The sequence below is a fragment of the Chaetodon trifascialis genome, chromosome 20, assembly GCF_039877785.1.
Source record: "Chaetodon trifascialis isolate fChaTrf1 chromosome 20, fChaTrf1.hap1, whole genome shotgun sequence".
Lineage (NCBI taxonomy): Eukaryota > Metazoa > Chordata > Actinopteri > Chaetodontiformes > Chaetodontidae > Chaetodon > Chaetodon trifascialis.
Window position 1 is genome coordinate 1,623,795 of NC_092075.1, and position 24,399 is coordinate 1,648,193.

The following is a 24,399-nucleotide window of genomic DNA, read 5'->3' on the forward strand; positions in this document are numbered from 1 at the left end:
TGGCTGTGTAATTGGTGTACACAGAGTGTGCTAATGAGCTTCCTCCTCTGTCACGCACACCCGAACACCTGATGGATAATTACACCTCCCTCTCTCCCTCTGTTTCCTGCTCTGTCTCGCTTTCACTTCATCTCTGCGCCCCCATCTGTCTCTCCTTCCACGCCACTGTCTCTCTTTCACTTCCTCTTTGTCTTTCACTCCGTCCCTCCGTGCCACGGTCTGTCCCGCCCCTGCTCGTCTGTCTCTGGCTGTCTTTTGTTAGCTCGCCGCGGGCGGACGCCCCTCCGTGTCTCCGTCCCCTCGTCTTTCGGCGTCGGTGATCATTTCTTTGTAGGGGTAGAGGGAGACGGTGGATAAGTAAGGGACAGAGACCGTAGCACAAGGGCACGGTGAGCTGAAGAGTGAGTGGAAATCAATGTTAGTCAGCGGGAGAGACCTGCGTCCAATAAGCCCATACCTCATTCACAATAACCAATAGCTGAAATGACTCCGTGTTATCAATCTCTGTCCTGCTTCTGTGACGGCTTAAGACCAAGACAGTCTCCCAGCGTTGTCCCGTCGTCTTGTGATAATGAAGACGCCCTCTCACATACTGTCCTCACGATCACCGGCTCTGACTGGAGGTCCATTTGGGGGACGATGGAGCTCCTCTGTGGAGAAACCTTCAGTCCTCGCCTCCTCAAATGACTTTAGTTCCTCTGAATTTGTCCCTTTCTGGTTTTGACTCGGTGCAGAAGCTGCACGAGTTCTGATGTTTAGTTTGAGACCTGAGATTTATTGTTGAATGAAGTTAACGTGCAAATGTTTTGCTGCTCGATTAAACACTGAAGTCATATTATCACGTGAGCGTTTGCTGTTTTTCTCGCTTTCTGTTTCACTGAACTGAATATGTGACGTCTGTTTTTTCACTTGTTGCTATCAAGAACAATCAGTAATGAATTTAATCATTGGTTGCAGCCTGAGTTGGTGTCGATTGCTCTCTTAATTTGCCAACTCGAGGTTAATTCTGTCATCCAGTTTATTTACTTATACTTTCTGTTGTTCTTTTTCGATTTAACACTCGGTGAAAGAGTTCATGGGCGGCTGTGGCTCAGGAGCACAGCAGAAGTTCAGTGGTTCCAATCCCAACCCCTGCGGTCTACCTGTGGACGGGGTCGTGGGGAGGACACTGACCTGGTTGGTCAGACGACTCATCAGCTCCTTCGTTTACGCCACATTTTCCGAACTATCCATTAGTTTCATTATCAACCAGTCTGTTGATTATTTTGAGGATTAATGTCAGAAAATGGTCCTGAATGCCACATCACAACTCCGCAGCGTTGACTTCAGTTATCAGAAACGACCCCAAAACCCCAAAATATTCAGTTTACTGTCCAATGAAAGACAGATTCTCACCCAGGGGAGACAGAATATTCAGCCTTTTTCCTTCATCATTAACTGAAACGATTAATTCATTTGAAAGTTGATGCTGATTAAATTTCTGCCACTCGACTAATCGGTTTAGCATTGCTAATTTCAGCTGTGGCGTTTTCATGCGTGTTGCTGTGCGCACACACACGCAGCAGAGTGATCGATCTGATCGGATACACCCACTGAGAGCTTATTGTGGAGGTCGCTCGGCGTTAGCTGTGATGCCGGAGGTGACCTCCACCTAGGACCCCTCTTCTTCTCCTCTGATCTCCCCAGAGAAAGGGTCCTCTAATCCGGCTGAGATCACCCAGAGTCCCTGCCCTCGGAGGGAGTGAGTTTGGGTTTAATGTAGAAATAATGGAGGGGGTTCAGTCTTAAGCCTCAGACTGATGCAGTTGAGCTGACGTCGCCTGCTCAGACGGAGTCAGCTCAGGCTCTGCTCGACAAAGCAACAGCTCGCCTTCCTCTGCAGCCCTGCACTCCCCCTGTTCACCAGCAGGGTGCAGCACTGCTTTTCCCAAACAGGCGTGGAGGCCGGGCGGAGGGGGATGCCACTGAAACACAGAAATTGATTGCTGGAAAGGAGGATGGCAATAAATCAAGCAGGAAAGCAAATGTAGAAAACGCTGTTCTTGTTTATGTCTAAACAGGCGGAATAGAATAAATGTGCTCTATTTTTCAGTCCGTTTGAAAGCAAATTTGATCGAATTCTGCATGCATTGCCAATCCCTCTGGTTAGAGCCTAATTTTCCACGAAAAAAAGGAAAAACTGAACCCCTTGATTTATAAGCTGTGCTTTCTCTTTACTATACACTTTGATATGATTAAATTATCTTTCTCTGAACGCTGAATTTTCCCTTCGTCAGTGAAGTTGAATTCTTGTTCCTGTTTAAAATTTAATTGACTGCCATTTATAACCTGACTAATTGAACGTCTGGCCTCTCCATCACAGGCGGCTGCAGCCGACACTGTGGCTCATGATCTGTCTTCAGATGAGAGTTCGGTGTAACTGTTGTAACGTGCGTTGTTAATCGACCACGATGAAGATGCAGCGTGCGGCCGCGTTTGCATGTTTAACCCCGTCGTAGGTATCCTTGAAGTTAAATTCTCGTCCCCTCTGTTCGTCTTCTGCCTCTGCGGTCTGTCTGTCCTCTCCGTCCCTTCGCGTCCGCCCGCCCTCTGACTGCGGCGCTGCAGTTTGTCCGTATGGCGAGCTCTGGAGATGCGTGGAGGGTTCCTGCTTCTAATTGGGGCTAATAGCTCTGGCCATCTGCCTGGTGGGAGCCTGCTCGCATGTGTTCAGCTCTGCTCTGGCCTCGCTGACCACTCAGTTGAAGGACACTCGTCCACCTGGCCGGGAACCAGGATGGAACAATAATACCCACCAGCAGCCACCACGCATTTGGTCCCAGCTTTTCCGGATTTTGGTGCAAGCGTCACGCCTTGTCGTCGTCTTTGCACCTGAAGAGCTGCGAATGTTTGCTCATGATGCAGGCGGCCGGTGGTCTCGCTGTGGGTTAAGTCCTGTGTTCCTGGTTGCGGGCTCCTCGCCGGCCTGTGTCTTCTCTGCGTGAGGGTGAATGTAAAGGTGAAGCCCACTTTGTGTTTGCAGTGGCAGGGTGGAGGGGAGGCAGATGGCACACACAGGCTCTCTGCACTGAGGAGAATCACAGATAATTGGAGAGTGATGCTTAGCCGCAGCCCTGCCGATCGATGCCAATCCGCCTGCTCTAAGTCCAGGGGTTATGCTTTGCTTTTCTTTCCATACACTGCAATTAATCCAGTGTTTAGCCCAGCATGTGAAGAGTGCAGGAGAATACCAATGACCCGTTTAAGGCCCGCTTGTCCTTAATCTTTCCCCTCTAGCACTAAAAGTGCGCTGATGTCGTGGTGGATCGAGATGCGATGTAGATCAGGTCTGTGCGCCTGAACGTGAGCACAAAGCGAGAATATTCAAAGCGAATACGCTAGGAAATCAAACATGGTGGAAACACGCTTATTACCACACGTGAACAAAGGCACGCAGCGGCGTCTCTCGAGACGAGTGGAAGCAGCCTCAGGGTGGTGTTAACTGGCTGAGTAAATGATAGATTTATATCCTAAATCCATTAGCAAAGCCACAGGGACCACATAGACACCTTAAGCTGCTGACAGCGGGGGCGGGAGGAGGGCTGAGGGACGAGGACGAGGGACGAGCGTCCATCTTTGCATGTGGTCATGATGGTGCATTAAACGGAGAAAATTTGCCGAGAAAAAATAAAAAAATGGTTTTTGTTTTTTTTTCATAAATAAGATCATTTCATTCATGTTTTTAAAGGTTTGAACATCAGAATCCTGAATCCCCACAGATAGAAGTTATTATTGGATTTTATTGTTGTTGGAGTCACAGTAGTAATTATTGGATTGATATAGAACCCCTGAATTATTTAAAGAAGAGCGAGCGCAGCGGAGAGGTGAACCCTCTTCTTCAGTGGCTTGTGCTTCCTGCTGAAGAGGCTAATATTTTAATTAAGCCTGAGGAGGACTCTCTCTCCTCCTGAGAGCTCCCTGATAAACTCCCTCTCCTGTGTTGATGGTAATTTAGCGGCTCCCCAGAGACGCACCCAGACACACCGGGTTTGTGAGCCAGCGCCGTTTCATTGTGTGCGCGCCCCCCCTCCCCGTCTTTAACGTGTGCGTGCTAATTGGTGGACGTGCTGGTCGCCGCCGCCTCGCAGCACGGCGTCGCGGGGCTCTGTGACAGCGCCTGTCCAGAGGCCGTCCTGCGGGGGCTCTTCACAGGATTTAGTCAGGCCTAAGTGGGGCTCTTTGTGGGCTGTTTGTCAGACCTAAGCGGGCTGCCGCGGGGGGTCTTTGTTGCGGGGATGTAGTGCTAAATGGAGGCAGATGGCGGGGAGTTAGCCACGTGAGGCTCAGGGAGGCAGAGGTCCACGGGGGAGCGGGAGAGGGGGCTCGGCTCGGCTCTGTGCCCCTCAAAGAGGGTCACGCTGGGTCATAGCCTCTTGTTAGCGCTCTCAATGGGGACCATGTGTGCCCAGATTTGGCCCCAGTCTGCAGGGACGGTATCCAAGGAAACCGTGGACTGAGAATTCTCCCGATGTCCCAGAGGGAGCGGGTGGGACGGGGAGGACGGGGCGTCCCCCACCCCAGTCCGAGGCTCCCACACACTCACAGACACCCACAGTCCATAAAAACAGGCTAAACGGTGTTTGAGTGACACAAAGGGCGGGCCCCGGCTTTCACGGCTCCTCAGTCCGCTGGATAATAGACTGTCTGCTGCTCCGCTCTATATTTCCTGTCACATCTTTTCCGTCTTTGTCTCGCTCGCTAATTTAGAGTAATTACAAGGTGTGAGGTGTTGGAGAATTTTCCAACGTGAGGGTTTGTGGGTTTGGGGGAGAAACGTGAGTGCAGCTTTGTCTTTTTTGGTTTGATGTCTTTGGCTTCACGTCCTCTGTTTTCTGTGAATTCTCACTAAAATGATTTCATTTTTTACACTTTAAGTGGGAAGTATTTCACTTTCAGTTGCAAACACGTTTCATTTACTGAAAACCAGGATAGAAACGTGGAATAGAAATGACGTCGGCTGGGTTCAGTGTACCAACGAGTCTCCTTCGTGGTTTCATTCCTGTTGAAAACAATATAAAGTAAATATCTTTGTTTTCATTTTCAAATGCCGTGACATGCCACCAGGCCTCCCATCCTGCCCAGTAACGATCAGCTGTTCACTCATCCTCAGAAAACCTCTTTGCTCACTTTAACCAGATTCCACATTTTTATTTTTGCAGACATTTTGTAAAAAAATCGACAAACATTGAGAATTTATTAGAAATTGTGTGTTGATTGTTGGATTGTCTCAGTTAGCCTGGTGCTGTTTAGCCAAACAGATGGTTCAGGTTTTGTTTGATGGAGGTGAGTGAAAGAGAGAAAGAAGCATGGTCACACTTTATTTTAAGCTGCACATATTCACCACATAGTTGCTTATTAGCATGCACATGCTAACCCTCTTATTCAGGCTGTTGCATCTGGTGTTATTAAGATCATAATTCATACACAAAAACAAGAGGGAAAACTCTTGTTTAATGGCCTCGTAGTTGTTGAATGTGGTCCTAGAGAATAAGGCATGAATGAGTGTTTCATAATGACGATTAAAGAGCTGATAAGCTGCTGATGCTGCTGTTAGCAGCTGTTCTGTTCCTCTGCTGGATCGTGGTTAAGCTGTGTGGTGAACTCTTGCTTTAAGGCCTCGTTGTCTGCAGCTCTCTGCGGCCCGGCGTCGGCCCGGCGTCGGCCCGGCTCGCGGCGCTGTGAACCTGACCCTTGTCCTCTAACTCGCCTGCAGGTTTGCCGGGCGGACGGTCAGCAGCGGAGCCCTGGTCCTGGTTTCGCTGGAGCAGAAGGAGTCGTCCACTGCGCTGCTCACCATCAACACAGAGAAGAGCGTCATGGCGTCCATGTTGCTCCGAGACCTGAAACAAGCTCTGGTCCAGGTGTAGAGTCCCCTCCCTCCTCCTCCTCCCTGCTTCCTTTAGTGCAGGTAAACGGGGGACGACACTGAATTGGAGATTTCATAGATTTCATTTCTGTGGTTTGGGACAATTCAGGCAGTACTTTCAAACACGAGACACTTTTATCCAAAATACAGAAACTTAAACTGGAGCTTGAACTTTCGTGCTCGCAGAGAATGAACTGGAAACGATAGAGGAGCGCTCAGCTGCTTTTCTTATTTTTCTGGCCTGTGCTTTTGGAAAGGATTGTCCTGAATCGTAGGAATAACTGTGTGAAGTCTCTCATGACGTGACGATCCCTGAAAGCTCTCAGAAGGCATCACAGAGGTGCTTCTAAATGTTCTCGGTGACGCTGCTCCTCCACACAAAGGTTGCTTACCTCGCTGGTGACTGTTAGATCACGTGTCAAACACAGAGACGAGGAGGGTTTAATGCCTTTAGGACGCCTGTCATGACAGCATGAACGCTGGAAGCTGCTGACGGGCCTCTCTGATGTTTTACATTCCAGCCTTTACACTGCCCCCAAATCACATTAACGAAGTGCCTTCAACGTGAAATTAATTCAACGTTAGACTTAAATCAACAAGCTCTTTTTATCTGTATCGCTTTGGCTGAACAATAAAAAGTGAATTTATTAAAACAACAAACATTTTTTTTGCTTTCTGTCCAGCAAATAAAAGTAACGCTCCTCGGTTCGACTCGGGTGGCGTCGCCCGGCCGTGTCTCTGTGGCGTCTCTGCCATGTCTCTGCATCGTCTCTGTGGTGTCTCTGCCGTGTCCCTGCGGCGTCTCTGCCGTGTCCCTGCGGCGTCTCTGTGGCGTCTTTGCCGTGTCTCTGCATCGTCTCTGTGGTGTCTCTGCCGTGTCCCTGCAGCGTCTCTGTGGCGTCTCTGCCGTGTCTCTGCATCGTCTCTGTGGTGTCTCTGCCGTGTCCCTGCGGCGTCTCTGCCGTGTCCCTGCGGCGTCTCTGTGGCGTCTCTGCCGTGTCTCTGCATCGTCTCTGTGGCGTCTCTGCCGTGTCCCTGCGGCGTCTCTGCATTGTCCCTGCAGAGTCTCTGCAGCGTCTTCGCGGTTGCTCGCTGAACGTGGCTGAAACACAGAATCATTAATGATGAGCGCTGCTAATTGGCTGGCTGAGGCGCTCACCATGTACTCATGACATCATGATTTTGATGAATCTGCCGCTCCACCTGCTCACATATGTTCTTCTCCATGTTTCCATCCACTGCGCTGTGTCTTATAAACCCAGAGGAGGCGAGCGCTGGAACACGGTTCACATCAAAACTTTGACCATTTTCCTAAAACATCCTGTGGATATCGCTGAAGATACGGAGCTAATGTAAAAATCCAGTAAATATGACCTTGGTGGCACGTATAATACAGCCACTTAATGAGACACACAGCCTTTAAATTTGAGCATTAATTACGCAGCTTCAGCCTGTTTGACCAGAACTAATTCACGTCTCACACAGACTCAGAAAGGTGGCAGCGGATCAGAGATGGCGGCTGCCTCGTGTCTGACCTTTGCGCACAGCTCTGTCACAGTGCTCTTACTGCTGATCTGAAGGGCCGTCCAGAACCCTCAGAGATCCTGAGAACCAGCTGCATGAAAAATGTTCCATCTGCTGCCCAAAAGACACGATTTTCAATCCATTTCTCAACCTGCAAACTGCATTCAAACAAAGATGGTGGCCTGAACGAGCGGGGAGATACTGAGAGGTAGAAATCGTTTCGTCCTGCAGCAGACACGACGTCTGTCCATCCACATGGTCAGAGTGACCTTTAAGGGCTGCAGAAATGCCCTGAGAGCAGCGGCCGGTTTTCCAAACATCACTGGGTACATGTTGTTTAAAGAAACGAGTGCTCGGCTCTGTGACCTGATGACGGCTGATGCAGCACGTCTGAGGGACTAAAGCTGAATCAGATCTGCGCTCATATTCAGGCCCAACAGCAAGAGTTTTATCATCTGTTTCCAGCTGAAATTCATTAAAAGACACACACACAACAGAAAGGTTTGACTTTCCACTGAACTGAACTCAAACTGCCCGAGTTAGTGATTAAACGAGAGTCAGTCAGTTTGTGGCTTCAGAGCCGATATCAGCAGAAGGACTGAGTCTGAGCCGCGAACTGAAGAAGCCGAGTTCAGATCCAGGATGAGTGTTAACGAGACTCTGAGCGGGGAACACGAGCAAAGGGCCTCAGCTCGACTGTCGAGCTGAACTGCAGCCGATCCGCAGCCTAAGCACAGCTCAGATGTACGTGATGTGTTTTAGCATCGAGCGTGGCGCGGCGTGGCGCGGCGTGGCGCGGCGTGGCGTGGCGTGGCGCGGCGCGGCGTGGCGTGGCGCGGCGTGGCGCAGCGCACTGTGCTCTGCGTCTGGCTGTCTTTTCCGGTTCATAAATAGCGTCTCTCTGAGGGCTGTGGTGAACACCTGTTAGCTCATCTGTCACAGGAGCTCCGCTCGCATCCATCACCTCTCCCTCTGTACTCATTCCCTCAGCCAGCTGTTCCCATTACACACACGCACACATGCGCACACACACACAGTCAAGCTGTGTCAGGCCTGCCAGGTACACACACACACACACACACACACACACACACACACACACACACACACACACACACACACACACTCTCATACTTGTCATACACATCCACAGCCACATAGATGATTTTCAAACACATTTTACTTCACAAAAAGACAAAAACACGACACGAGCACACATTCGAGGTTTCAGACTCGAGTTTCTGCCTAAATGTGAGGCAACAAGCTAAGCCAATGAGAAGAGCTGATAAAGTTAAGTTCTGCTGCAGTCAGCATGCTAACAGACACGTGACGATGATGCTACCTTCAGCGTTCTAGTTTAGCAGGTGTTAGCATGCTAACACTGAACACAAAGCACAGATGAGGCTGATGGGATTGTTTTAAGTTCTTCAGGTGTTTGGTCATGCTGCAAATGTTTTGTATATATTTTAATGCTTTCTGTAATCTCTGTGCAGCTATTCAGACTCCTGACAACGTGTTAAAGTGTTTCTGGATGTGTTGGCTTTAAGTTTCGATGGCTTGACGGTGACATAAGATAGAAACGTGGTGACAGTCCTCATGAATCCCCCATCAGGAGCCTCACAGGCCGTCGTCCTGGCTCGAGCGGCTGTCAGCCAGCATCCAGCAGACGCCGCTCAGTGTCCCACGTTCTCGTGACTTTAATTAATTCTGAGCGTAGACACGGGAAAAGAGCAGCGAGTGGCGGGCGTGTTTGAATAAACAGCAGAACTTTACGTCTGCAGATTTTAATAATCTCTTACAAAACATGTAATTCACCTCTCTTTCACTCCTTCAGTGTTCTCATCATTTCCAGTTGCAGAAACAACTCATTTAACAACTCAGAGACAAAGAGACATGATAACTGGGTACCTTTGAACAGGTAATAGCTGCCGTTTGTCTGGCTTCAGTCACAACAATAAAAATGCTATTAACAGAAGCTTGAACGGCTCGTTTTCCAGCTGCAGCAACCTGAGCGCACCGACAGCGTCAAAACAACGGCGTGCAGAAGAGAAATACTCTGAGGACGAGGAGCAAAGTGCTTCTGTGCACGTCCTGTTTAGCTTCAGAGCAGCTGCAGGAGAAAACACTCCAGGAGAGAAAAGATGGAAATGTCTCATGTCTGCAAAGGAAAGTGAGGATCAAACAAACGAATTACAACACAAATATACAACAACACTTCAATACGTGACCAAACGTCTTATCAGTGGCACAGAGGTTGTAGAAATAACCAAAACATAGACAAAATATTTGAATTTGTGTGACGTTTTGGCCTAGCAAATGTTAGCATGCTAACACTCAGATGGTCAGCACCGTAACCGCTAACATCAGCATGCTAGCACTGTCGCTGTATGTCAGCATGCTGATGTTAGCGGTTAGCCCACAGCTCCACTGTGCTGCAGCCCGGCTCCTGATCCTGCACAGGATGTATGTAAGAGGGTCGCTGCCTGGATGAGCCAAACATCTTCTAGAAGCTCCAGCACGTCCAGCTTCCTCCTGAAGCTCTCACAAAAATGACCTCTTGGACATTTTTGTGAAAGTATAGTTTTGGGAGAAGGTTGAAAAGACTTTTTCTTAGGGTGTCCTCATACTGATAGATGCACAAAGGTGTGTGTGTGTGTGTGTGTGTGTGTGTGTGTGTGTGTGTGTGTGTGTGTGTGTGTGTGTGTGTGTGTGTGTGTGTGTGTGTGTGTGTGAGTGTGAGATCCATCTCCCGGTGTTGGCACCTGCTATAATGGGCTCTGGGGAGGGAATGAGAGAGCGGGGGCTGCCTCCCTTCCCTCCTCCTCTCCTCAGCATTGCTCTGCAGTGACAGCTTGATTTCTTTGCCTCTCTGGGCTGCAGCACAGTGACATGATGGGCCTGCTCAGTTGGTCTTATCACGGTGTGTGTTTGAAGAGAGTGGATGGAGGGAACGGCGGGGGGAGACGGCGGGACGGGGTGGGGGGGGGGAGTAAAGCAGAGGATCCCAGCTGAGGAAACGGCTGTCTGACCTTACCACTGAGAGCAGCTTCTCATTAGCCAGAGTGTCTCTGATCAGGCCTTCGTCGGTCTGACAGGCAGCCACACACTCAGCGCAGATACAACACACACAATCACAGACTGAATGTCAGCGTTGACGAGGGATCTCCTCCTTTACTGAGACTTTCTGTCACAGCGTTAATATAGAAAAGAGCAACATTACAAAGATAAGAAGCAGAATACAGAACGCACACACAGTGTTAATAAAACTTGATAAACTTTGTTTGTATTCCAGCTTTCAAACAAGAGATGCAGTTTAAAGTGATTTAAAGCAAAGAAAGAACAGGCTCCATATAGTCCAGGACATGAGATATAAGGTCAAATGCACTAATATATGGTAAAATACAGCATAAAATGTAGAGTAGCATAATATATAATTAACGAAAAAACACCAAGACACACATTTTCGTCCTGTGCAGATGAGATCATGCATCTTCTTCGCTGTAAAAGACTTGCGTTAAAGGGTCCGTTCACCCAAACTGCACCGTGAAGCTCGCTGACTCGGCCGTCACCATCTTTGTGGCGCCTGATCCAAAAAAGAGCCGAATGAAGCAGCTGTCACTCAGAGCAGCCGTGCGTCTGTAAACATGTTTATTTCTGCTGTAAAGTTTTCATGTGGGGGTCTATGGGGAGGCATGCTGGCGATTCGTGGAGAAAACTGTATTTTTGTCCATTAAGCTGTTTTTTAGACTAATTTCCGTCTAAAACTTGTCGTCAGAGGACAAATAAATAGATTACAGATCCTGTAACTGATCATTTCACAAGTCGCTATCGCAGTTACTCCTCTGGCAACACAAAATGATGTTCCCTTGATGAGCTGAACACGCTCTGCTGCAGAGCGAGGCCTGCGTGATGATGGAGGGAGGACGTCTGAGGACCAAGTGTCACATCCACACAAATACAATTTCTCCCCAAAACAATCAGCGTGTAACTCCAGCAGACCCGTGGGAGCAGTAATTGTGGTGATTATGCTTAAATTGATGCTTCTCAGCTATTCTTGTGTCTCCTGTATCGTAATTAGTTTTTTTTTTCTTCCTGAACTGAAGTTTCTTTGAAATGCTTCTTTGGAGCATGGAGACTAATGACTTCATGTTTCCCCACTGAAATCTTCAATCAGCGGCTCATTAGGGCGACAGACACATTCAGCTCTGCTGATTTGATTTTTCACTTTCCTCCTCGGTGTCCCACATTTATCAATGTGCAGTCCAGAGGAGCCGAGGTGACTGTCAGGTTGCTGAACCTCGCTCAGACACCTGCTGGGTTAAAGCTCTCAGTGTTTCCTCACTGACAGAATATTATGAGTCCTGATCTGAGGAGACTTCTTCTCCTCAGATATGATGTGTGCTGTTCTGTTTTAGAGCAGTAATTAGCTTTTAGAGCTGTAAATGTAGCTGTACACACATGGTATTGTTTAATATTCCTGAAAAAGAAATGGCAGGCTGCCGTCTCTTCTGGCTTTATGCACTGATCTGCTCTGCGCTGTCACTCAGAGAGCAAGGAAAAACTAATCACTGCTGATTCTTTGAAAGGCTGCGCTTTCATTACATTATTTACCCTCCATTTCTGCCCCTTTTAGGAGAGACACAGCTCGCTGAGGGCCGCCTCGCAGGTGCATTTAACAATTGACTCATGCTTATGTTTCCCCCACTGAGGAAGCAGGCACAAAAGAAGACGGGCAGAAAGAGCATTTATGGTCAGTGGCGGAGAGGAACCTCCCAGCAGCCTCTAATTAGCATTTGATTGCACTTTAAAAAACACTCAAGTGCATTAAAAAGTGATCACAGTCAAAATGGAGATGGGCTTCATTAACAGAGAGGAGGAGGCAGAAAGCTTGTGGAGGTAAACACGCTGTGCCCCCGCTGCTGTGATTTACTGTGATCCAGATGCAGAGCTGTTGACAGGTTGGAATGAGTTAATACAAGTTAATAAGTTAAAAGGGGTGAGGAGAAGGTGAGTGCTGCTAAAGTGCTCCGCGCTGCTATTCGCCACCAATTTGCCGCCATAAAGGCTTGCACTAAAGCGGGCTCCATCTGACATAGTGGCGTATTAGTGGTGCAAAACGCACATAAACTGCGGTGATTCACGCACACAAAAGCCGCTCGCCGAGCCTCCAGACGGCCCTAATGAAGACCTGTGTGGCAGCGAGCAGAGTGCAGCCTCTGCGTGTGCGTCAGCCTCCGTCCTGCAGCGCTTTAACAGCCGCAGTGCAGTCTGGAAAGCAGACGAGCGCCTCTGCGGCTTTCCTTCACTGAGTTACTGATCATTCAAGGAATTTACGCGCGTTCAGAAGATTGAATCCGCTCACCGACGTCTGCTCTGCTGAGTTTATTTCCCTTCAGAGCGCATCACTCATCTGTTCCTGCTGCGATTAATAATACTCAGAGCTGCAGATTAGTCGATTAATTGCTTCGGTGATCGATTCATCATTTCAGTCGTTCTTCAAGCCAAAATGCCGAACCTTTCCCGCTCCAGCTCCTTAAAGCTGAAGACTTCCTGTTGCTCTTGGCCTCACCTGACGGCTGTGAGGTTGAAGTTTTCAGTGTTGTCAGTCAGTTGCAGCTTTTGTAAAAACGTCACTCATTAACGTAGTTTCTCCTTTTATTTCTCCTGAAGGAAAAATAACCAGCTTTTGATCATGAACTCATCTTTTAAGTCATTTATCAAGCTAAAATGACAAAAATGACCTGCTTCCATCTCCTCAGGAGTCTTTGTATCACTGTAGACTCAACACATTAACAGGACATGTGAAGACCTCGTCTTGTGATGGTGAAATGTTCTTTCTTTAACTGATTGATCTCAAAATGAATCACCGGTGAGAAAAACCATCAGGCGGACACAAAAACAGGAACGCTCACTGTCAACAAGTCATTGTTGTGTTTTTGATATCAGTATCTTCCGTTTCCTTCAGGAAGCACTCGGATCCTTTACTGGTGTTAAAGTGCACAAAGTGTGTCAGCGCGTCAGGTGAAGTGGAATATTTCCCTGAAATGAAGCAGGACTCACTGAAGTTACTCAGTTACACTCCGCCGCTGAAAGCTGGACTGGTGCTGTGGATAAAAGACATTTTGAGGCGTAACCACGTGGTCTGTGCTAACGTGATCACCTCTTCAGGTGCTCTGAGGGGCTGATGGGGGGGGGGGGGGGGGTGGATGGTGCTCTGGCACTCTCAGCCTGTCACTCATCAGTATCTTTCCCTGAAATGTCACCGCTGTATAATGCGCGCGCTGCTCTCTCATCTGAATGCTAATTTACTTTTTAAAAATCCTCCCTTGCGCGCGGTGGGGGTGTGGATGAATCTGCTAGAAATCACAGATGTAGAGCGCATCAAGCCTGGCCTCTCCTCCTCCTCACACAGCTCTGAAGGCTGCTTAATTAACCCCGGGCAGGCCGGCAGGGCGGGGCGGGCCGGCGGGGCGGGCGGGCTTCCTGGCAGCGCGTGGCCACAGGCGGTGGACCCTGCGCTCGGATGTAAATGCGCATCTCATTTCCACGGTGCTGGACACGCACACGCAGCCCCTCTTCATGCGCAGAGATGCAGTGTTGCAACCTCAATTCTCCTCCCAAATCCAGAAACTAATCCCCCGAGACGGCCTTTGAGGAGGCGGGTCCCGGGTCCTCCCGAGTCACTTTTGGGGAGTTAAACGCTTTGGAAGGATCCTTTTGTTCGCGCCACGCACGCAGCCGCGCGCCTCTGAGGCGCCTTTGATAGAAAGAGAGCGGCCTTTAATTGGAGTGGTCCGCGCGCAGTTGTCATATGGAAATATTTGAATAGAGATCGCGTTCAGCACTTCAGCCAAATCCACTGGCGGGCTGGAGGGCTGGGGGGCTGGAGGGCAGCGCTGAGGCGGAGGGATTAGATAAATGGACTCAATCAGCCTATTAACACTTTCACCCGCTTCACGAACATGCTGGTTAACATTTGAAAGGACCTGAAAGGCTGGCCCTCTCGCGCGGCCACCTTTGTCACCTTTGTTAATAACAGACGTGTCATAATACTGAGGATTACAGCAGAGGAGGCTGTAATCCTGTTAGTGGGATTACGCTGAGATCTGGACGCTCCGGGTCCTGGTTTCTGCACTTTGGGGCCTGATGGTGTCGATTGTTCCATTCGCTTTCGTTCCTCATTGAGGATGATCTGGCATCAGCTCGCGGGCTGACGAGGTTACACGCTGCATTTGTTTGAGTTTGGCATCTCTAATCATGGCGTTTCCAATTGCGTGATTTATGTTCGCCGTCCAAACGCGGGTATGATTACGGGCCCGGTGGCGAGTGCAGTTTGGATGTCTGTGGGAGGCGAAGGGGGAGTAAATGGGCGTTTTATTTATCACCGGTGCCACAGCCCCCCGGAGCGGAAGAGCGCCCTCCCAAATTGAAATATAGCGGAGTTTACTCTCCTTATTAGGGCTCTCTCCGCCGCCTCAGCCCAAGGCTGCCATCAAACTGAGAACAGCAGCTCTGACACCTAATTGCGTCTGGATTAATGTGGCCTGGACTGACAGCAAAGCTTCCCCAAAGCAGCCAGCTTACCTCCTTTGTAAAGACCAACAAATGCACAATTTATGGGCCTTTAGAGGAAAGAAAGCACAGATTATTTTTTTCATTTCTCTGAATGTAGAATGGATTATGCTTTCTTACCTTTGTAGGCTTTAAAATGAACGTATCGCATGTTTGAGGGCCAAATATAGATGAATAACACAACTGAAAAGAATTGATTTTTTCTTTCATGGGTGCAACCGGATGTCATGTATTTGAAGATGGTACAAGCCTGTGCTCCTCAGTATCAATCTGATCCTTTTTCTGAAAAGATGTTTTTTATTATAATGTCATATCATCACTGCTCGCAACTGTTGCTGCTGCTCACCAGTCAGCTTAGAAATAAATACATGCACTTTAAATAGGAGAAGAAATAAAAGTCAGTGTTGATCACAGAAATAATTCATCAAACATTAAACTTAAGAGATAAATGGGACTGGTCATAAAAAGCATTAAGGAAAAAATGTAAATATCCCCAAATATCTAGAAAAAAAGGTCATTGAGTGATAGAGAAGCATGAGGAATGACTGAGGGAGGACTTGGTGTCCTTTAATAATCATTCTAATGTGATCATTAGTCAATTAATCAGTGCAGCATCCTGAAGGCCACAGAAACACCTCAGAGGTAAAGACAAGGCTGAAAAGCATCCTGATAACAGGTTCATAAAAATGAAAGAGCGTTTTCAAAGAAGGCAAACTTTGCTGTCTGCAGCTGTCACTGCGTCTGTGTTCATGTCCCCGTGGGGACACTTGTCCTCTGCATTCCATCAGAGCTGCTCCTGAGCTCTTCCTCCAACGCGTCTCTTATTAGCTGGAAAACAGCTGAAGCAGCTTCAGTCGCTCGGGCCAAAAGCCTCCAAACGTTCACCTCTGCAGTGTCGCTGAGGCCGCCGAAGGAGCGATGGAGGTTTCAGACACACTGCAGCAGTTCAGCCGTGACCATCAGTCTGTCTCTGCAGGGGACAGAGTGTCTGTCAGTGATGGAGGGACAAACCTTTTACTCAAGTACAAGTGACAGAAAGCACAGAAACACTCTGCATTCACAAGTTCACTAAAGTAAAAGTACAAATTTACAATCTGAATATACTTAAAGTTCCAAAAGTGAAAGTACTCGTTCTGTTTGAGGATAATATCAGACTAACTGCTGATGCACGAGTGTGTTCATCACATAATGCTGCAGCTGGTGAACATGAGGCTCATTTTAATTCCTCTACACAGCTGATAGCTCGAGCACTCACTCCAGCCTTCAATGAAGTCTTCATCTGTAATATTACGTCACCGTTTGTTTGTATTAATCAGAATCTGCAAAGTGGATAAAGGTGTCAATTAAATGGAAGGAAGCAGCAGAAGTAAATGGAATTACTCCATTAAAAAAGTGCTTAAGTACAGTAAAGTAATTAGTACAAAAACACTGTTTTATATCTCACTCGTGCAGCTCAGAGTTCTTCCAGTGTGAAATCCTTTGAGCAAATATTCAGCATTTTTTCTTGGTAAATATCTTAAAAATAACTATAATCAGGTGATTCATTTTCACGTCCTCGTCTCATTTGGCATTGATCGTTTGTTTGTTGTTCACTGACTTGCATCCTGTTATATGATGCTGAAGTTACATTACTTCATGTCGGGAAATAAATCTGAATCAGTCTTTTCCTCATCTGAATCATCTGCAGTGCAGTCTGAGGATGTGACGCCAGAGTAAACAGTGCACACGAGCTCACACAAACACAGACAGAAGAGCTTGATGACAAACGTACCGGCAGCACGAGCAGCATCATGGAGGCGTGCAGAGATGAGATCAGTTAGTCTGATGTGATTTGTTGAGCAAACGGAAACGTGTTTCTTTTGTTGAAGCACAGCTGCAGATGTCTGAGGTTTAGCTGAAAGAAATTCCGTGAAAAGACTAAAATCAGAGAAACGTTAGTGGACTTCCTGAAGCGGCGTCACTGCGTCAGACTGAGCCGCAGAGAGGTGGACGGTGGAGGAAGAGGGCTGTGACGCACTCAGCACCTGTCAGGAGGTGCGTTCGTAGCCGGTTTGGGACTTTTTTTTGGACTGATGATAATTTAAAAAAGCTTTCCTCTTTCTCGCCTTCACTTCTCTCTGTGCCAAAGGCTCATGGGAAGTTTAGCTCCCATTACCTGTAAACGCAAAAGGTAAAGTTGTGTTATGGAAAAAGGTGACCCTCCACCCCCACGCTCCTCCCAGGAGGTGCACGAGCTCCTTAACCTGAACGAATAATGTGTACGTGTGTGCGTGCGTGCGCGCGCGCGCGCTCCAGGCACCGGCCGGGCCTGGAGGAGCTCACCTGAGCGTTACCGTGCAAAGCCTCCATAAAGCGGCGGCAGGCTGTGACCTTTCCTATAATTCATCACGCGGCGGTGACAGAGGGGCCCTTCACAGGCCGATAATTTGATTACTATAACATCTGTAACATCAATAATGTCCGATGAGATTGTTTTGCGCAACCAAACATGCAGAGGCCATAAAGGATTGTTGTGGCGCGTGAGCGGCGGGAGGGGAGGGGAGGGGGGTGTCATGACATTTAACCGCGTGCAGTCAGCGTGGCCCCCTTCCAGAGAGGAAGATGATGTCCACGGTGATGGTGATTTATAGCCTCGTGTGCTGGCGGAATCACCTTTACGCACAGGTGTAAATGACGCGCAGGTTAAAGGCAGAGACACCTTTACGGCCAGGAAGTGAGCTCAAGTGAGACAGCGCCGCGCACGTGCGCTTCTAACGTTCATATTCCCGCAGAGGTGTGTGTGATGGAACAGAGTGTGTGTGTGAGAGAGAGAGATCGCGGGATATAAATGTTTTGCTTAACCAGAGGAAACACCGCGCCCGCTAACCGATCGTCGAATCCATTAAGCTCATTTATTAAATGCAATTTGCCGTGTGTCATTGAGCTGAGTAATGTTGGGGAGAGTTGAAAACAGGGCGACAAAGGGCCACTGGGCGGGACAGCGGGGATACGCGGCCCTGACACGCGGAATTAGGGAGGAATTAAGAGACTCATTGAAGAGGTGGTTCCAGGATAAACAGAGCAGCCGTCACAGGCAGACACTCCGCAGAAGAAGAAAAAAAAACCCTCAGGCCCTCCGCGCGCTCCTCTCTTCTCCGAGCTGCTTTGATGATCGAATTTCCATGTTCAATAAAGCCTATATTTAGCGCGCCGTCCAGGTTTGATTCCAGGAGCCAGTCCCACCGGCGAGCACGCATGATTAGCACTTTTCTCTGGGAGCTAATGCGCTCGAGCTTGTTTTCCCCACGCGCCCCGCATTAAATCATCTTCCAGTGCGTGTTGCAATCCTCTTTGTTCTGCTCTGCGGGTTCCTTCATTCTGCAGGTGCCACGGTCCCACCGTGAGGCGTTTAAGGCTCCAACTCTGCCTCGAAGTGCAAGCTTGACATTTTTCCCCTTCTTGTTTCTCTCTTTCTTCCAGCGCGCACTTCTCTAATTCCTCCCTCCAGCGCGCGCCGGCTGTTTGCCTCACCAGTCACAACTGTTAATGTTACATTACAAGATTGATGTCTCATCATTTTGACCATTATTGTTCATAGTAACGAATGTGAAATGAAACAGCAAAGACAGAAAGGAACGCGCTCCAGTCCCCGCACTGGATAACAGACACAGAAAACCTCACGCGCCATGGTTATTAGCTCGGGCAATTTATTTTGTGTATGTCAGAAAACAAGAAGACCAGAAAAAAGAATATATAGGCTTTCTTTTCCATTACCAAACATTACAAGCTTATTTCCATCACTGCGCCGTTCAGTAATTTGCGGGGGAAAAGCCAACAGAGTCTGGGTGCGTGTGTTTAAACCCATTACTTTGCCTTTTAATCAAACGGCGCGCTGGTGTCAAAACGCACTATTTTCTCCATGCATCTCCCCTCCCTGGTTCCAGTTCACCGGGTGACCTTGAAAATGTTTGCTCTCCTAAACGTCTCCCTCTCCCTCCCCGCGGGCCTCCGGGCTCCCACCTCCCGTCTGATCCCGAGGAAAAGCGAAGCCTGGCCGGGCCACGAAGATGCTGCTGATGGTGACGACTGAAAGGTGCAGCCATAGAAAAAAAGATGTTCTGTACGTGATCATCAAATTCAAAACTAGCTCTAATATCAACAGAAAAATCGATTCCAGAAAGGCGTGGATTGTGTTTTTCTTGAAGCTCCGGTCTGATGGATGGCCTTCATTTATGCCACTTAGACTGTATCAGCTCAGAAAGGCCCGCAGTCGTTGGGTTTGTCATCAGCTGCTCATCCGTGCTAATATGAGGAAACGACAGAAGGCCTCACCTCCGCTGCTGCGTTCACTGACACGAGGAGGCAAAAAATGCATTCAAAGCAAATGATCTAAAGCAGAGTGTTGTGTAAACCCCGATTAGGCCAAAGAATTAAACGAATATTAGTGCGTAATTGTTTTACTGTCATGGCATCACGCTCAGATAATGGACTATTGCTTCAATTACACCGCTGATCAATTGCTTTAACCCGCAGGTGTCAAGGTGTGAGGGGCGCGTGGCCGGCACGCGGTGGAGTAAACATACCTGCAAGCTCGCGTGCGTGTGAGTGAGCGAGCCGGAGGGAAGAGGAGGGGGGAAGAGGAGGGGGGAAGAGGAGGGAGGGAGGGAGGGCGCAACAACACTAGGCCGTATGATTTATCGCAATGGGAACGCAGCTCCAGTTTTTTGGTGCCCGGCCTGTCCTAACGCATTTCGCTCCAGCCATCAGCCATGATTAAACACCTGCTGTTGCGGGGGAACAAAGCGCACTAATCCAATATGTATTTCTGACATCTTAAATATCACCCAATCCCCTGACATCACGGGCCGCTTTTTCCGCGGGATGGAATTCTAAAACATATTTTTCTAATTTATGGACGGACTATAAATCAAAATTAAGCCCGCGGACAACGAAATATACATCAGTGGAAAAAAAAAAAAAAAAGGAAAAAGTGACGATGAAGGAGCCACATGCTCACACACGAGCACGTGCCCTCCCTCCCTCTCCCTCTCTCTCCCTCTCTCTCTCTCTCTCTCTCTCTGGGTCTTCGTGTTGGTTTTCAAAGTAAAATCCGGATTCTGATCACTTCAGATATTCACGTTGCTCACGTAAAGAACAGTCGCGTGCTCCCTCAAATGTTCACTTGCCCCCCCGCATCGAGTGAGCGGTGATGATTCACTCATTCACACCTTTTTGAACGCGCCCTCAGTCGATTAGACACCGTCTGAGGACAGAAACTGGACAGGGAGCTGCGCGCTCTTTGTGGAGCCTGAACGCACCACAGGGACATGACATCGATGCCTCCACTGTCCTGTCTTTGGGATTTTAGACAGAGTACAGGAAAGAGTACATTCACTGAAGTACTTTTTTGAGGTGCTTGTACTTTACACTTGTACTGCATTACATTTCAGAGGAGAGTATTTTTACCCCATGACACAAACTGTGAGGGTCTTCTTCGGTTCATCAGAGGTTGGCACAGGCTGGAGCATATGAAAGCATCATTAGTGACACATGAATATAACAGATACTAGTATGACAATCTGCTGTCTGATTAATACTTTACATACTTCTGCAGTTACTTCTTCTTTTGGGTGTAATGGAGTATTTTTATTTTGTGGTGTTGCTGCACCTGAAAGTACTTCTTCCATCGCTGCTTTGGCTTCATTGAGGTGAAAAAGTTCAAACAGATCAGATGAGTCCACACAGAGATGTTTCATAAATATTTCCATTTCAGGAGAAGTTTTTTATTCTGTTCACTGGTTTTTTCCCCTGAGTGTCCGCTGACTCTTCACTCTGCTTCAAAGTCCTAAAGAGGAAGGAAAGCGGCACATCCTCACGGACAACCACATCGACTGATCATTGATCGTTTCAGCTCTAATATCAAGCCAACTAATCAATTAATCAGGAGCTAAATCTATCCCCCTGATCCATTTCTGCCCCCCCGTGTGTGACCTTTGACCCACATCACACTTCTCACCGCCTTTATTTTAGCAAATGACTGCAGCGGTTTACATTTCAGGGACATAACTCTCTGTTTTCCTTCAAAGTCACTGCAGTGTTACAGGAAGTGCTGCAGAATCTGCCCCCCCCCCAGCCCCAGCCCCAGCCCGAGGCCACTGTCCCCCCCTGAGGTGACGCTCATTGTATGTGACTCCTCAATTTCGCTGCTTCCCTGCATTTACAGCACATTTCTGCCGCTGTATCACCGCGCGATGAACTCTGTGGACAACCGGTGTTTGCAGCAGGTAATGGATTGTCTTTTTCGCGCCATCCTCTGGACCCCGGTGCTGATGTGCTGAGAAACCATTTCTCCCCCAGAAAACCTCCCACAAAAGACCAAACATTATTCTATTTGTTCATGTTGTGGCTGCAGGAGTGGCGCCCTTTGTTCTGACCTGAGCGCGCGCTGCAGGCATTAGTCTCACTGCGGTGTTGATTGTATCACAACAATGAGCCATTACAGGATAACTGCAAAACTAACCCAGATAATTGTTTATAGTGGCCTTAATTAATGCACTAATGACTGCATTTCATGCCTCCTAATGAAAATAAAGTATATTTTCAAGCATATAAAGTTTGTGGCCAACAGGGCGGCTAATTGTCATAATGTCTTCTTATTGATATTTATGTAAATAAGCAGGTTCCTTTCATCAAAGCGTTGCATTCAGGTGAAATTGTTGGGATTGTTCGCGGCGCGCGCGTGCGGAGGATGCACGCGGCATAGCACCACGGACAGCGCGCGCAGAGCTCAGGACGCATGGGCCCATTTGCATGTAAAACGACTCTGTCAGACGTGTTTTGGTGATGCGTTTATGAACGTTACTCAGGCATTAGTGCCGCGGATGAAGAGCCACATTAAGGTGGATTATTTCCCCTCACCACACTGCAGTTAAACGGCGCGAGCTCGCAGAGAGGAGCTGCCTGAAGCTTTAACTCTGACAAACTGCAGAAAATCAGACGAGTAATCAGATTAAATGAGCTCTTTGTACCACGGCGGCGGTGCTGCAGCTCAGCTTTGAGGCCGGCAGCACCGGAAACTGCAGCTCATCGCGTTTCTGCTTTTAGGGGAAACAGGTGGCATCAATGAAGAGAGGAGGGAGAGACAGTCAGCGTCACAGGATGAAGGCCTGCTGTAACCATCGTCTTCCTCTCCTCTCTGCCTAACAGGCCTCCCATTAGGACAGAACAGACGGATGATGTGCAGAAAGTACAAATATGAGGTACCTGCACTTTACTGGAGTACTTCTTCACACTTGTACTTCACTGGACAGAGAAGGAACCTTTGTTATTTTTAACATCTTTGACAGATTAGGATTTTTCATGCAGATGATGCATTATTAAAGATTAAATTAAATATTTGTGAAGTGAACTGCAGCAGTAAAAATACACTAAATAGTCCTTCAGTATGATGTATGACAGTAATATTAATATTTAACACCAGCAGGTTTTATCTTCCTCCACACTTCTGCTAAAGTGATATTTGTAATGCAGTTATTTCACCTGTAACAGAGTACTCTTATATTGCAGTATTGCTACTTTTACTTGGGAGCTGAGTCTCATCTGAGTACTTCCTCCAACACTGTGTGTTCTATGTACATAATGTGCGTTTAAGCACATGTAGGCAGGTTTAAGGTCTGTTCTTCCAGCATTTCATGTCAATGTGAAATATTATTCTCTGCTACTACTAATAACAAAATACTCTGTGTATTAAGATTTTAAATACTGAATCCACGATGGACTCACAAAATATAATACATTGTAAAACAGCCTGCAGTGATGAAACATGATGAAATACACAGTAATATGACACATGCAGGCCATTGTAGTACATAACAAGTACTTCTACTTCAAGTACATTTTGATGTATGTTTAGGATTTTTGATGCCGTAGTTTTACTGTACTGGAGTATTTTCACGGTGTAGATGATCAGAATACTTCCTCCACTGCAGTATTTGTATCAGTCATGCAGTATCATGTAAATACTCTCCATGTTTTACATCAGCTGATTATTGTTTTCTATATTCTATGTTGGGGTTTTTTTTCTAAAAAAGCACCACAGCAGCCTTCAAGTGAACAATATAAGAGAAAATACTGACACACACACACACACACACACACACACACACACACACACACACACACACACACACACGAATGTGTGTGCAAGAGAAATGAGAAGTGCGGCGGGAGAAGATTTTTCATTTTGTGTTTCGCTTCAGCTCTGCCCCCCTTCTACAGAGGATCCAATCAATCTGCCAGCTATTAAGTTTGTTAATTGATAATGCATACTAATTAGGCTGTGCGCAGTTACTTTGGAGACTCTGAGGAGGTAATTGTAGGCACAAGTCCAAATGGAGTTTAAAACAGTCTGTGCCAGGTAAAAATTCATTAGGCGGATAGATTGGAGAGGACGAGGAGAGGGAGGAGGTGCGCAGCAGAACAGGTGGAGGCCGGGAGGAGGAGGAGGCGGAGGAGGAGGAGGGAGGATGGGGGTCAATGCTAATGCCAGTCTGTGGAGAAATTTCCCACTGTGATCCAATCATTGTTTCTGCTCCTCTCACGGACACACTTTGCTGCTGCTGGTAAACTCCTCCGCTCAGCTGCAGGTCAAAGCTCTGAAAGACTCAAACTTACGTGATCCTTCATCAGGCAACGCTCTCCACCTCCACCACCTCCACCCGCAGCTCCTCCTCCTCCTCCACGCTGTTGCCCTGAGGCTGATTGACACGCGTTTAACATAATGAGACCTATCTCCGGCATCTCCGCGTGACGGCTGTGAATCAAGGGCCCGGCCACTAATTGAGACGGTTGTGGTGTGTTTACTGTCCCCTCTCGGTGTCAGCCTGACGACCCTTTGAACTGTCTGTCACTCTCCCCGACAAATGAATGTGTCCCTCAGCGTGAGAGGCATGCCGGGGGATCATGTCAAAAGCGTGTTTTACAGCTCGCCTCAGTGTCTTTGTCACTGAGGCTGAGTGACAGAGATATACTGCTGCACCACTGGAAATAGATTTGGCTCAGAAAGCTGTGGATCCCTTCAGGAGGCCGGGATCTGACCGGGGGCGCGCGCATGCCGCCGTTTCTCCGGCCTCTCTTTGTCTCCTCACCTGTCCTCGCAGCTGACAAAGTGAATCAGCTTCTCTGTTGCTCTAATATGAAAAAGCGGGACATTTTTTGTGTCTCAAACTCGATGAAGAGAGACCATAAACTTCACAAATCGCTGCGATGTCCCGCCGTTGTCCCATTATTTACCCGCAGTCTTTTAAGCAGCTCCAGCCCCCCGCTGTTGAATTCATAATGGTCTGTGCCAGTCCATCAGCCACTGCTCTGCTCTCTCCTTCCTGGTCACTTGTTAAATAATCTCTCAGTCTTATTCTGCT

At 48.0% G+C, this 24,399-nt stretch overlaps 1 protein-coding gene across 1 annotated transcript in view; it reads left to right on the forward strand.

Moving 5' to 3' along the window:
• Positions 1–6,565, forward strand: part of ap3b1a (adaptor related protein complex 3 subunit beta 1a) — a 46,944-nt gene extending 40,379 nt beyond the window's left edge. Inside the window, exon 27 of the mRNA XM_070989542.1 lies at positions 5,753–6,565. Coding sequence (XP_070845643.1) covers positions 5,753–5,906 — 154 coding nt within the window. The 3' untranslated portion in view covers positions 5,907–6,565. The remainder of the gene's footprint in view (positions 1–5,752) is intronic.
• The last annotated feature ends 17,834 nt before the right edge of the window (positions 6,566–24,399 follow it).